This window comes from Pelobates fuscus, chromosome 10 (genome assembly GCF_036172605.1).
Source record: "Pelobates fuscus isolate aPelFus1 chromosome 10, aPelFus1.pri, whole genome shotgun sequence".
Taxonomy (NCBI): domain Eukaryota; kingdom Metazoa; phylum Chordata; class Amphibia; order Anura; family Pelobatidae; genus Pelobates; species Pelobates fuscus.
The window spans coordinates 40,583,946-40,600,136 of NC_086326.1; the positions used below are offsets into that span (position 1 = coordinate 40,583,946).

Sequence of the window (16,191 nt, forward strand, 5' to 3'; positions counted from 1 at the left end):
ACGGACACACACTCACTCTCTGACTGGGACGGACGGACGGACACACACTCACTCTCTGACCGGGACGGACGGACACACACTCACTCTCTGACCGGGACGGACGGACACACACTCACTCTCTGACCGGGACGGACGGACACACACTCACTCTCTGACCGGGACGGACGGACACACACTCACTCTCTGACCGGGACGGACGGACACACACTCACTCTCTGACCGGGACGGACGGACACACACTCACTCTCTGACCGGGACGGACGGACACACACTCACTCTCTGACCGGGACGGACGGACGGACACACACTCACTCTCTGACCGGGACGGACGGACGGACGGACGGACACACACTCACTCTCTGACCGGGACGGACGGACGGACACACACACACACTCACTCTCTGACCGGGACGGACGGATGGACGGACGGACACACACTCACTCTCTGACCGGGATGGACGGACGGACACACACTCACTCTCTGACCGGGACGGACGGATGGACGGACGGACACACACTCACTCTCTGACCGGGACGGACGGACGGACACACACTCACTCTCTGACCGGGACGGACGGACGGACGGACACACACTCACTCTCTGACCGGGACGGACGGACGGACGGACACACACTCACTCTCTGACCGGGACGGACGGACGGACACACACTCACTCTCTGACCCGGACGGACGGACGGACACACACTCACTCTCTGACCGGGACGGACGGACGGACGGACACACACTCACTCTCTGACCCGGACGGACGGACGGACACACACTCACTCTCTGACCGGGACGGACGGACGGACGGACACACACTCACTCTCTGACCGGGACGGACGGACGGACACACACACTCACTCGCTGACCGGGACGGACGGACGGACGGACACACTCACTCTCTGACCGGGACGGACGGACGGACGGACACACTCACTCTCTGACCGGGATGGACGGACGGACGGACACACTCACTCTCTGACCGGGATGGACGGACGGACACACACTCACTCTCTGACCGGGACGGACGGACACACACTCTCTGACCGGGACGGACGGATGGACGGACGGACACACACTCACTCTCTGACCGGGACGGACGGATGGACGGACGGACACTCACTCACTCTCTGACCGGGACGGACGGACGGACACACACTCACTCTCTGACCGGGACGGACGGACGGACGGACACACACTCACTCTCTGACCGGGACGGACGGACGGACACACACTCACTCTCTGACCCGGACGGACGGACGGACACACACTCACTCTCTGACCCGGACGGACGGACGGACACACACTCACTCTCTGACCCGGACGGACGGACGGACACACACTCACTCTCTGACCCGGACGGACGGACGGACACACACTCACTCTCTGACCGGGACGGACGGACGGACACACACTCACTCTCTGACCGGGACGGACGGACGGACGGACACACACTCACTCTCTGACCCGGACGGACGGACGGACACACACTCACTCTCTGACCCGGACGGACGGACGGACACACACTCACTCTCTGACCCGGACGGACGGACACACACTCACTCTCTGACCCGGACGGACGGACGGACACACACTCACTCTCTGACCCGGACGGACGGACGGACACACACTCACTCTCTGACCCGGACGGACGGACGGATGGACACACACTCACTCTCTGACCGGGACGGACGGACGGACGGACACACACTCACTCTCTGACTGGGACGGACGGACGGACACACACTCACTCTCTGACCGGGACGGACGGACGGACGGACACACTCACTCTCTGACCGGGACGGACGGACGGACGGACACACACACTCACTCTCTGACCGGGACGGACGGACGGACGGACACACTCACTCTCTGACCGGGATGGACGGACGGACACACACACACTCTCTGACCGGGACGGACGGACACACACTCTCTGACCGGGACGGACGGACGGACACACACTCACTCTCTGACCGGGACGGACGGACGGACGGACACACACTCACTCTCTGACACGGACGGACGGACACACACTCACTCTCTGACACGGACGGACGGACGGACACACACTCACTCTCTGACCGGGACGGACGGACGGACACACACTCACTCTCTGACCGGGACGGACGGACGGACACACACTCACTCTCTGACCGGGACGGACGGACGGACACACACTCACTCTCTGACCGGGACGGACGGACGGACACACACTCACTCTCTGACCGGGACGGACGGACGGACACACACTCACTCTCTGACCGGGACGGACGGACGGACACACACTCACTCTCTGACCGGGACGGACGGACGGACACACACTCACTCTCTGACCGGGACGGACGGACGGACACACACTCACTCTCTGACCCGGACGGACGGACACACACTCACTCTCTGACCGGGACGGACGGACGGACGGACACACACTCACTCTCTGACCGGGACGGACGGACGGACACACACTCACTCTCTGACCGGGACGGACGGACGGACGGACGGACACACACTCACTCTCTGACCGGGACGGACGGACGGACGGACACACACTCACTCTCTGACCGGGACGGACGGACGGACGGACGGACACACACTCACTCTCTGACCGGGACGGACGGACGGACGGACACACACTCACTCTCTGACCGGGACGGACGGACGGACGGACACACACTCACTCTCTGACCGGGACGGACGGACGGACGGACACACACTCACTCTCTGACCGGGACGGACGGACACACACTCACTCTCTGACCGGGACGGACGGACGGACGGACGGACACACACTCACTCTCTGACCGGGACGGACGGACGGACGGACACACACTCACTCTCTGACCGGGACGGACGGACGGACGGACACACACTCACTCTCTGACCGGGACGGACGGACGGACGGACACACACTCACTCTCTGACCGGGACGGACGGACGGACGGACACACACTCACTCTCTGACCGGGACGGACGGACGGACGGACACACACTCACTCTCTGACCGGGACGGACGGACACACACTCACTCTCTGACCGGGACGGACGGACGGACGGACACACACTCACTCTGACCGGGACGGACGGACGGACACACACTCACTCTCTGACCGGGACGGACGGACGGACGGACACTCACTCTCTGACCGGGACGGACGGACGGACGGACACACACTCACTCTCTGACCGGGACGGACGGACGGACGGACACACACTCACTCTCTGACCCGGACGGACGGACGGACACACACTCACTCTCTGACCGGGACGGACGGACGGACGGACACACACTCACTCTCTGACCGGGACGGACGGACGGACGGACACTCACTCTCTGACCGGGACGGACGGACGGACACACACTCACTCTCTGACCGGGACGGACGGACGGACACACACTCACTCTCTGACCGGGACGGACGGACGGACACACACTCACTCTCTGACCGGGACGGACGGACACACACTCACTCTCTGACCGGGACGGACGGACACACACTCACTCTCTGACCGGGACGGACGGACACTCACTCTCTGACCGGGACGGACGGACACTCACTCACTCTCTGACCGGGACGGACGGACACTCACTCACTCTCTGACCGGGACGGACGGACACTCACTCACTCTCTGACCGGGACGGACGGACACTCACTCACTCTCTGACCGGGACGGACGGACACTCACTCACTCTCTGACCGGGACGGACGGACACTCACTCACTCTCTGACCGGGACGGACACTCACTCGCTGACCAGGACGGACGGACACTCACTCGCTGACCCGGACGGACGGACACACACTCACTCTCTGACCGGGACGGACGGACGGACGGACACACACTCACTCTCTGACCGGGACGGACGGACGGACGGACACACACTCACTCTCTGACCGGGACGGACGGACGGACACACACTCACTCTCTGACCGGGACGGACGGACACACACTCACTCTCTGACCGGGACGGACGGACACACACTCACTCTCTGACCGGGACGGACGGACACTCACTCACTCTCTGACCGGGACGGACGGACACTCACTCACTCTCTGACCGGGACGGACGGACACTCACTCACTCTCTGACCGGGACGGACGGACACTCACTCACTCTCTGACCGGGACGGACGGACACTCACTCACTCTCTGACCGGGACGGACGGACACTCACTCACTCTCTGACCGGGACGGACACTCACTCGCTGACCAGGACGGACGGACACTCACTCGCTGACCGGGACGGACGGACACACACTCACTCGCTGACCGGGACACACACACACACACACACACTCACTCACTCACTGACTGGGACACACACACTCACTCGCTCACTCACTCACTGACTGGGGCACACACACACACACACTCACTCACTCACTGACTGGGACACACACACTCACTCGCTCACTCACTCACTGACTGGGACACACACACTCACTCGCTCACTCACTCACTGACTGAGACACACACACTCACTCACTGACCGGGACACACACTCACTTTATTATTATTATTATTATTGCCATTTATATAGCACCAACATATTCCGTAGTGCTTTACAATATTATAAAAGGGGGGATTTAGCTATAAATAGGACAATTGCAAGAAAACTTACAGGAACTATAGATTGAGGAGGACCCTGCTCAAATGCGCTTACAGTCTATAGGAGGTGGAGTATAAAACACAACAAGACAGGAAATAACAATCACAATAGGTGGGACTGAAGCAGAGCTGGAGAAAGAGTAGAGTGCTGCCCTTCAGGAGAGAGCAAGAGACAGGAATGTGAGGTAGAGGTTACTCTGGGAGGCCATAAGCTTTCCTAAAGAGATGGGTTTAAAGGCACTTCTTAAACAATTGAAGACTAGGGGAGAGTCTGATGGCAGTAGGCAGGCTATTCCATAGGAAGGGAGCCGCCCGCGAGAAGTCCTGCAAGCGTGAGTTGGCTGTACGGGTGTGAGTAGTGGACAGGAGAAGGTCACGGGCAGAGCGGAGAGACCGAGAAGGGGCATACCTATGGATCTGTGAAGAGATATGAGGGGCTAGAATTGTTCAATGCTTTAAAGGTATGGGTTAGCATCTTGAATTTACTCCTATAGGATACAGGAAGCTAATGTAAGGACTGATAGAGGGGTGAGGTGTGAGAGGACCAACTAGAGAGAAAAATCAGTCTGGCGGCAGCATTCATTACAGACTGTAGCGGGGCAATACGGTTTTTGGGAAGACCAATTAGGAGAGGGTTACAATAATCCATGCGGGAAATTAGTAGAGCATGGACAAGCTCCTTGGTAGCATCTTGTGTAAGAAAGGGGCGGATGAGGGCTATATTTTTAAGATGAATCTACAGGATTTGGTAACATGCTGGATGTGAGGCTAGATGATCCACCGGAGATCATCAGGGCGAGAGGGGGCAGGCCTTTAATAAATGGTTTGCTTCATTGCCAAGGAGCTGGGCCAGGGTACTTCTGACATCAAATTGGAGTAATACTTTAAAGGAAGACTATAGTGTTATGAATACATGTTTGTATTCCTCACACTATAGTAACACCCTTTTTATACTTAAACAGTCACCTAAATTTAAAAGAAAAAAAAATGGTTTAATTTATTGTGTATCACTCAGTGCAGCCACCCGCTTCTCCCACATAGTCATCTAGCAGGTGTTGCTCCCAATGATCCTCATAGGGCGAGAAGGGCAGGTATGGCAAGCACCATGCTCCTCCAATTGATGAGAAACATTCATGGAAGGTGAGGTGTGAGAACCAAGTCTGACTTGCCTCACACAACAAAAGTGTTTCTAGTGGCTGTTTGGAATGCAGCCACTGGAAGCGTGATTGGCCCTGCAACGGAAACATTGCTGTATCTGCTAAATGGCAGTGTTACATTGTAGGGCCGAAATGACAGGACACACAGACCACCTAATTATGTCAAAGTGGCGTAGGTACCTTTAGTGTTCCTTTAATACTATCTGTGTTATAAAGAAGGCCATGGTAGTTACAAACCCTTTGTTAATTTTTTAAATTTTTTTTTTAAAGAACTGTTTCATTTTAGTCATGTCAGTCAGCTCAAAGATTACTGTAATGGGCTGGATGCTGGAAAATGTTGCAATGGGTGGGCCTTTCATTGCCCCATCTTGCCTCTAATATTTCATTAAATTAGTAGAACATCCTGGGAGGAACCTAGGCAATGTGGGATCTAGAAAAGATCTCCACTAAAGCAGGGCTCGACAAATCACAGGCGCTATGGCGACTAGAAATTTCGCCCTGGCGCCTGGGATTTGCAGCCCTTTAGCTAAAGCGGCCCGTGGGGGAACATTGAAGCCGGTTGCCGTGGGGAGCATGTAGCCGACCGCCCTGGAGAGAATGGGGTGGCCAGCTCAGGGAGCATGTAGCCGACCGCCCAGGGGAGAATGGAGGAGGCTGGCTTAGGGAGCATGTAGCAGACCGCCTTGGGGAGAATGGGGGCGGCCTGCTCAGGGAGCATGTAGCCGACCGCCCATGGGGAGAATGGAGGAGGCTGGCTTAGGGAGCATGTAGCAGACCGCCTTGGGGAGAATGGGGGTGGCCTGCTCAGGGAGCATGTAGCAGAGACTGCCCTGGAGAGAATGGGGCGGCCAGCTCAGGGAGCATGTAGCCGACCGCCCTGTGGATCATGGAGGCGGCTGGCTTAGGGAGCATGTAGCAGACCGCCTTGGGGAGAATGGGGGCAGCCGGCTCAGGGAGCATGTAGCAGACTGCCTTGGGGAGAATGGGGGCAGCTGGTTCAGGGTTAATGGAGGAGGCAGGCAGGGGCAGCGAGGGAGCAGTGATCTTCCTGTGACACCTCTGTGCTCCGTCACGCTGTTTAGTGGTATCTTTTATGTGCATGCGTGAGGTGGTCTATGAAATATCCTGCAGAATCTTCTATAGACCCCCTTTTTTCATTCTTGATCATGTACAAGAATGCTCGATTGACTAAGTCTTTGGAGCTGAAGATACATGGTGGTGCTGATGAGGAAAAGCGTCAAGTAAATATATAGCTCCCTAACTCACCCTATGTTTATTTCAAGCGACTTATCAATTAAAATACACAACACATATTCCTGTGTCCTTGAGGTTACCATATTTGGAGCAAATTTACTGTATGCAATAATATTTGAGTTTTCTGACTTGTTTGTAATTAACAAGTTGTAAAATAGTTTTCTAATCGTGCACCGAAGAACACTTCTCTCCCCCCCCCTCCCTATTTTGTGCACGTGCCGTGTGCACAATAGGGAAAGGGCTCTCCGTGGAAAGAGCAGAGCCAGAGACTACGCATGTCTAGTCCTTATTCTCACCTGATCGCAAAACACAGCATGGTTAACTCCATAGTAAACTGGGATATGTATAAACTGATATTAGCCAAAATATGGTTGTGATTAGTTTGTATTAGTGTACTTGCAATTACATTTGGCATGAACTGCTGCAAGGGGCTAAACTTCTTCTCTCATAAACCACTGATGGACAGAGTTTATGGGAAAAGATCTGTTTCCACATGCCAGAATAAGATGCTCTTGATTGGAACCCGTCATCCTGATGTTATACAGTGTTTCAGATGTTGTGGTTTCAATAAATAGACCGCCACCACTACACAAACATCTTGGTTAACCTTTTTTTGTAGATTCATCTTTATGGCTACATTTAGCCATCAGGAAGTGGTGGATTTTTTTTAAAGCTGTAATAGCAGTCTAAAATGCCCTGTATGCCTGAAACATAATTTGTAAAGATCCCCAATGTTGACTTCATCGCATGGTGTCCACTGGCCGCATGGTGCAGAGGAAGTTAAAATTTACTTGCCTGAATCTGTCTCTTGCGGCTGCTGCCATCTGCATCTGTTGGATACTTTTCATTTTCTGGTACTTTATCTGCTACTAACCTACCTCCGTGCTGTACACTTGTGCATGTGTGAGAGTACAACACTAAGGGGTCTATGGAGGATCCTGCGAGCCTCTAGGTATCGTCTCACAATAAGCAAGGCAATGCTTTATTCCCCCAGTCGATACTAGTGACAAAACTTGACAAAGGAAGCTCCTCCTTTAGTTAAGTTTGGTCAAACGAAGGGAAAGCTACACAACGCAAAGTAGTTGGCAACTGGTTCCAATAAATGTACAACTTTATTTGAGACTGACAGCGTGTCTGCTTTTTGTGCAGTAAAGGGTTTAAGCAGTCTCCATATTAAAACTGCCATGACCAGAGTTACCGCCAGTGCTGTATTTTCCTGCGAGGCAAACAGGGCATTTGCCTTGGGTGGCATTTTCCACAGAGCGGCAAAAAACACTGCACCCAAATGCCCAGGCGAATGCCTTGTTAGCCTCGGGGCAGACGTCTAGCTGAGGTCCAGGTGGGCGGCAAGGGTACACTGATTACTGAGCTCTCCCTCGCACGCCGCAGAGTGATGTGATGACACATTCCGGCTCCCGGCATCACTCTGCGGCGTGCTGAGCAGGGAGAGTTCAGAAATCAGCGCTCACTCGCCACCCGCCTGGACCTCAACTGGCCACCCGCCTGCCCAAACAGCCTGGCCAGCAGCCCCACTGAACCCCAGGTAAAAAAAAATCCACCCAGCTCACCCAAAGGTAGGGAGGCCGGGTGGATTTAAATTAAAAAAATATATATATATAATCTGTGTGGGGTGTGTGTCTGTCTGTCTGTCTGAGTGATTGTGTGTCTGTCAGAATGTGTCAAATCAGTGAGTGTCTGTGTGTCTGTCAGTGTATCCGAGAGTGTGTTTCTGTCGGTCAAAGTGTGTTAATCGTTAACAGGAAGAGGTGTGGCTTTGACAGGAAGGGGTGGTGCAAATCTAAATTAGGGGGTGCCCGAGTTCCGTCATGCCTAGGGAAGCTCAGATCCAAAATACACCACTGGTTACCGCTTGACTATTTATACATGTCATTGTTCACTAAAGAGGGAATTCTGAATTGATAAGGGAAAAAGGCAAATATTTGTTCTGAACATCCAAAATGGAAAAGCTTTCTGGCTCAACTATCATGGCTTAAAATGCGCAGTTCCTTTGTCCGTTCTTTGGTTTTATTGTGATTTTACGAAATATGCTCTTGTCCCATCTTATAGATCACCATTTTCTTACATTTCATTGACCACACACCCCAACAATCCAGCACATGCTCTAGCCAAGGGGTCCTCAAACTCTGCCCCCCCAGATGTTGCTGAACTACAACTCCCATGATTCTCTGGCTATCTGTAATTCAAAGAATCATGGGAGTTGTAGTTCAGCAACATCTGGGGAGCCGGAGTTTGAGGACCCCTGCTCTAGCTCATCATGTCTTTCATATTGAACATTGGTGTTTTAAAAATACCACATTTTCCTTTTCTTTTTCTCCAATAGGCTTTTTTTACCAAACCTTTTCCATGAATTAATTTGAAACATCTTGAGTGCTGTGTACACTTCTGTAGTGTTTAAAGAACTGGGTAAGAAGGATCGTGCAGTGGGGTAAGTGAACCAGCAGCCTAGAACTATCATTAGGGGTGCTAACCCCACAAGCCAGGTTTTTAAATTCCCTTTACCCTACGTGTGTCCTTGAAGATTGTTGGTTGAAGCAGGTGCTTATCAACTGTAGAATTCCTCCACATGTGACCTGCTCTTTACATGAAGGTTTTTTGACAATGCAGGATATGGTTTCTTAAAGGAACACTCCTACCACCATAACAATTTAAGCTTATTTAAGTTGTTGGCGTGCAGGATTGCCTGAACACCTTCTTATCTTCAGTGGTTAAATATTTGGGCTCTAGCACTCTGCTTCTCAGTTTACTTCTCATCTGCACTGCATGAGGAAGGTTTACCCAGAAGGTCATTGATGGACTGTCAGTGGGTGCTCATTGAGAGACATAGTACGTAAACTGAGAGGCAGACTTGCTGGGTGCTGAACCCACACCTTTGGATTTAGACTGTTGCCAAACAGTTTAATCCCTGAAAGTTAGAAGGAACCTGGATACTCTTGCAGCCATCTCACCTTAAATTAGCTTAAATTGTAATCTGGGTTGGAGTGGTCCTTTAAAGAAGCCACTCAAACAGGGTGGTGTACTGGGGACATGCTCTCTCCTTCTGGACTAATCATATTATCTTTTAGGGACATGTGGAGTTGTAGAGTGCAAAAATAAAAATATAGCCTGCAATTTTTTTTCTTCTAATTTTACTCGTTTGTAATACAGTTTTCTTTACATACTGCTTATTTTTACCTGTCTATAATCTCTCTTCACTCCAGGACCATGGAGGAGTCTCACTTCAACTCCTCGTACTTCTGGCCTGCGGTTCCCACTGTCTCTGGACAGGTAAATATCTCAACATTTTACAAAGATCGTATATCTTGCTAAGATCGTATATCTAGGTTTCATATCTTTAACACAGTCACCAAACAAAAAAAAACATTGTGATGACTCAATGCATTTAATCATTGATTGGCTACAGATTGTACATGTCTTGACTTGGGGGCATAATGTTCAAAATATTTCAAGCAACCAATTGAGATAATCTCCCTTACTCACCTTCTAGACCGTAATTATATTTATGTATGAAGGTTCTTACCGAAAAGTCTAAAAAAAACAACACCAACCACCCATATTCAGGAGATATCTAAATGGCCTGGATGTTCTTTGGTAAAGCTGATCTATAATTACTATAGACCTTAATATTAATAAGTTTCCCCTTTCTGATTCAAAATAGGTGTGTTTGTTTGGGTGGTAGCAATGGGAGTGTATGAAAGTAACACATTAACAAACATGAGTGATTTCAGTCCAAATTAGTGTTACTTTGTATTAAACCAACTTTGTCAGTTGAACGGTCTTTGCGTTTTTTACAAATCCGATTGGAGGGGAACCGTAAGGAAGATACAGCTGTCCATTTTTGGCAATGCCATCTTCTTGTGGCCATACTTCTCACGCATTCATGAGCGCCCAACACCGGGTTTATGGAGGGTACAGTGATTTAGCCGAATCCTCCAAAGATAATCAAACTCATGCACAAAAAGAGGCCTATGACATCTACTGCAAATCTAGCCTGATGATGCTTGTTCAGCTGTCACAACCTATTGCTGACAGGACCCTCCAGGCCTTTTGTTAAATTTTGACAAAGTTTGCCAATTGCATGTCCCTACTTTGTCTCTTGTATATCTTTCCATTGCATTGCAGTTTCAAAGAAACTCCAACACAGCCAAAAAAAAAAAATGTCATAAAGTCACTTTATAGGGGAACTGTAACTTGTCAGGGTTTGCATATCCCTGTATTTAACAAATATGTATTACCTCTGCTTGAAAAATGAAATTACAAATAGAAATTCACACCTTGATTCTGAAACTGGGAGCCTCCATCTTAGCTCCATGTCAGTCATCGATATAAGTTCTATCTCTTGCACCTATGCAGTCAGGATAGAAAACGCTATAAAGACGATTAGAAATGATACAATTTTCTATTTCCACTCCTTTGCATTATTTGCCTTACAATATTATAAGAGGGAGAATTTAGCTATAAATAGGACAATTACAAGAAAACTTACAGGAACGATAGGTTGAAGAGGACCCTGCTCAAACGGGCTTACAGTCTATAGGAGGTGGGGTGTAAAACACAGTAGGACGGTAATTAATGTGTCACGGTTGTCTTCTTTGAACCTCTTTACAAAAAGTGCAGATTTTAATAGAAATGTGCACTCTTTGTATATTCATCTGCTAACACCCCCTGGCTGTTGAGCAGACAACTGGTCCTTTTACTTCCTGGCTGTTTAACTCAGTGGAGTAAAACTCCAGAGGCAGCATTTGCCCAGATCATCTGCCTTGCAAAGACTTCTCTTTGAACTGCATTGGGAAGTCTGTGATTGGACACACACAGAAAGTGTGAGCTGGGTTAATAGAGGATGGCTTGCAAAGGTAGCAGATGAGAACTGCAGCTTTTGCCAACTGTTTTTAGATTTACCCTCAATGAACAAAATGCATGAATTTGGGGTATGTTTAGTTTACTAAGAGGGCTTTTTTTAATTTTGGAGTTTATTATTGGAGTGTCCCTTTAAGATTTTAGCCTTTAAACGTTCATATTCGAGCAGATTGGGTTACACTCTGTCATCTTTCCCTTGTGTTGTCTGACTAAAATTAGTCCAAAAACAAAACTCCAGAAAAATCACATTGCGGGGGAAAGGTCTATGGCGGCAATTTTTTTTTTTTTTTTTTTTACATCTCTTTAATTAGCCAGTATCTGCATCTGTATCTTTTGGGTCAAAAATATTGAAACCACTCATAAGAGTTAGTTGCGCTTTTACACATATCTAGTGGGAAACTACATTTCTTGAACATAAACATTGCCTTCAATTTCATTTTGAAAGGACACCTGGATGGAAAGGCTGCATAAGGAATGCAGACAGATGAAACCAATGTGGGACTTTGCAGTAAAAGAAAATGTTGTATTTGGCATTAAACGCTGCATTCCAAAATTATAACCTCATCACAGCATTTGAGCTTTGTGCTGGGGGTAGTGTGGTTTGGGTCTACTCTGAAGGCTCTGCACCTGAACAACTTGCAGAAATTTAGGAAACCGAAAGATCTGGATTGCATTGTAAATTTCTACATGAGGAGTTACTCTGAGCAGGAGCTTAAAAGAACATGAACCACAAAACAATAGTTGTTGCATTTAAGAATAACGAAGTCCTTGTCTGAACTTTAACCCAGTTGAGGTGCTTTGGTAAGACCTGAAGAGAGTAGTTTATTTAAAGCAGTCTATTGCTGCCAAAGGAAGTGCCACCAGGAACATTATGTAAAAAAGGAATTGTTGAGACTAAAATCAATTTCCCTTTTACAGAGAGCCTTCTTAAAATGGATACTATTATAGGTCAAATGAATTCAGGAATACAGTTTTTAAATTATTTTTTGTGTATTAAAATGTATCTTTTTTATCAAGTTCATGTATAATCTCTTGTGAACTTCAAGAATTTAAAGAAACACTCGATACACCTTCAGTGCTTCATGTGTTTGGAATCTGTCATTTTCTTGACCGTTTATAAACATGCCAATTTCAATAGAAATTGTCACTTATTGTAATTATATGAGAGAAGCTATTGTCACCAAAAAACTTTTGCTTAACCCCTTAAGGACACATGACATGTGTGACATGTCATGATTCCCTTTTATTCCAGAAGTTTGGTCCTTAAAGGGTTAAAGGGACCCTATAGTCACCAGAACAACTACAGCTTAATGCAGTTGTTCTGATGAGTACAATAGTTCCCTTCAGGCTTTTTTCATGTAAACGCTGTCTTTTCAGAGAAAAGGCAGTGTTTACATGGCCACTGGAGGTGCTTCCTGGGTCAGTGCTGCCAAAAGCAGCCCTGACATTCAGCGTCCCCACGCTCTGCATGGAGACGCTGAATTTTCCTCATAGAGATGCATTGATTCAATGCATATCTATGAGGAGGCCCTGATTGGCCAAAACTGCATTTGGCCCTGCCTGTGCCGATTTTTAGCCAATCTGGAAAGCATTGGATTGGCTAAAATCTGCCATTTTGATGTCACAAAGGGGGCAGAGCCAGTGCCAGCGGACCCGCGCGGCACTGGAAATAAGGTGAGTTTTTAACTTTTAAAGGGGGCACAAGCCACCTAAATGGTGGGTTAAACACTATAGGGTCAGGAATATATGTTTGTGTTCCTGACCCTATAGTGTTACTTTAATGAAGCAGTTTTGGTGTATAGATCATGCCTCTGCAGTCTCACTGCTAAAATCTGTTATTTAGGAGGTAAATCACTTTGTTTATGAAGCCATAGTCCTACCTCCCTGCATGTAATTAGCACAGCCTTCCAAAACACTTCCTGTAATGTGACCTTTTTTTGTTTAAACTTATTTTATTGCACAGTCTGTTTAATTTAACATTTCTTGTCTTGTGCACTATTAATAGCTTGCTAGACCTTGCAGGAGCCTACTGTGTGTGATTTAAAGTTGAGGTTCAGAGCAGGAGGAAATAAAAACATCTAAAGCAAGTTAATGTCTGAAAATGAATTTCTTTCCATGCAGGCTGTTAGTCAGTCAGGGGACGAGTGGCTAGGGCACTTTTTTATTTGCTGCATTAACAAAAACAAAAGTGATTTAACGCCTTAATGGCAGAGAATTGAGCAGTGAGACGTCAGGCATGATCTATACAAAAGAAACTGCTGCTTTAAGCTAAAGTTGTTTTGGTGACTATAGTGTCACTTTAGCTTGCTGAAAGGCTATATTTGAAGATTGTGTCCTTTTTTTAAATTATTTTTTTCCCTCCCATTTTACAAAAGTGCAAAAGTGCAAAGTTTATAAATTTACTTTGTTACACCCCCCTGGATGTCAATCAGACCATTTGTCTTTTTACTACCTGATTGTTCAGCTCAGTGGAGCTAGACTGAAGAGGCAGCAATTGCCCGGAGCACCTGCTTTACAAAGACTACTCATTGAGCTGCACTGGGAAGTCTGTGATTGGACATCCACATAAAGTCTGAGTAGGATTAGAAAGGGAGGACTTGAAAAGGCTGCAGACAAGAGCTCTCTGTGTTAGTGTGCATCTGTATACTAATAACTAACGTGAGTTATTTTGAATCCTTTGCTTAAGGTTTGTCCTGCAATAACTGGGTACTGTCTACTAGCTGGCTAATATTTTCCCTACTGCTTAGGGCGACCCTCCTGATTATTACAAAATTTGGCTGCTGTAATCTCCTTATCAACTGATTGATTTTGTTTAACTATTCAACACCCTGTGATTACTTTAGTCCTCTTCCACTATAACTCTATTATCCCTATTGGCAGATTGACAACTCCATGTTTCTGAACAAAATGAAGGAGCAACTTATCCAAGAGAAGGGCTGCAATTTGGGGTCCCATTATCCTACTCTTCTGACTGTTCCCACTTCTGTATCCTTACCTGCTGGGATAAGTGTGGATGGAGATAATAAAGTGGAAGTTCACGGAATCCCTCATAGCCAGGCTTCAGTCACACAAAACATCACTGTGCTGCCTGTACCTACCACCGGCCTCATGACGGCAAGTAAGTGAAGGATGGCTAGGTAACCCACATCATCCAGGCACCATGGAGTCTGTGTACCCCACTTGTCCTAGGTGACAGCCTATCTATACCCAACCTTTGCTGTAGCTTTTACTCCTGCTGTACATTTATTGGAATGTTTGTCTAAGCGTCCATATCTACTGCTACGGATACCAAATATTGTATAGTTATCTGAAGTTTTGTCTTGGCTCCAGTACAGTATAATGGCAGATTTAGACTATTGATCTAATTTGTGGGTAAATCGCATTGCTTGTTGTGATAACATCTCCTCCTGTTTCATGTTTGACCTGTCTTCTTGTATTATTGCAGCTGGCCTGGTGATCACATCTCCGTCTGGCTCGTTGGTCACTACTCCATCATCTTCAGGTCAGACGTTTCCCATCTCTGCCCCAATGATTGTGTCCACACTCCATGGCTCCCAGACTCTGCAGGTCGTGTCTGAGCTCACAAAAACTAAAATTCAAGAAGTAGGAATCACAGGGATACAAAAAAGTGGCCGTGGTAGAAAAAAGAAACGCCTTCCAGAACCTACGCTCCCTCACCTCAATGATCCCTATGACCTTTCTAATGAGGATGAGGATGATCATCACAAGGATGGAAAGACCTATCGGTGAGAGCAAAATGGAGTAACATTTTTTGCTGATGAGGCATAGAGTTGCTATGAAGCAGTAAGCTCTATTCACATAGGAAACATTTGTGGTTGGTGTCTACAAAATAGTTTGTGTACTTCTTTAACAAAAGAGATGAGTTCCTCTGGATGCCCGACCTGTGAAGAGACAGCTCATGACATATGCTTGATTAACTGATAGATCTACCTGTGAGAAGGGTTTTATAATCAAAAATGTTTCTCTTCCAGATGCCGCATGTGCTCACTAACATTCTTCTCGAAGTCAGAGATGCAGATTCACTCCAAGTCTCACACGGAGGCCAAGCCCCATAAGTGCCCGCACTGTTCTAAAACCTTTGCCAATAGCTCATACCTGGCCCAGCATGTGCGTATTCACTCAGGGGCGAAGCCGTACACCTGCAGCTACTGTCAGAAGGCCTTTCGCCAGCTCTCTCACCTCCAGCAGCACACACGGTAAGAGAGGCTGAGGTGAGGCACTGTTAGTGTTAAATTTTGCTGTGTGATTTGTTGGACCTTTGTGCGTCAAGTC

At 48.4% G+C, this 16,191-nt stretch overlaps 1 protein-coding gene across 2 annotated transcripts in view; it reads left to right on the plus strand.

Moving 5' to 3' along the window:
• The window catches only part of ZNF384 (zinc finger protein 384), a 33,543-nt gene that overhangs the window by 10,639 nt on the left and 6,713 nt on the right, over window positions 1-16,191 (plus strand). For both annotated transcript variants that reach the window (XM_063435198.1, XM_063435199.1), the window contains exons 2-6: window positions 9,365-9,469; window positions 10,242-10,308; window positions 14,779-15,016; window positions 15,344-15,644; window positions 15,891-16,115. In XM_063435198.1, the coding sequence (XP_063291268.1) occupies window positions 10,246-10,308; window positions 14,779-15,016; window positions 15,344-15,644; window positions 15,891-16,115 (827 nt within the window). In that variant the 5' untranslated portion in view covers window positions 9,365-9,469; window positions 10,242-10,245. The remainder of the gene's footprint in view (window positions 1-9,364; window positions 9,470-10,241; window positions 10,309-14,778; window positions 15,017-15,343; window positions 15,645-15,890; window positions 16,116-16,191) is intronic.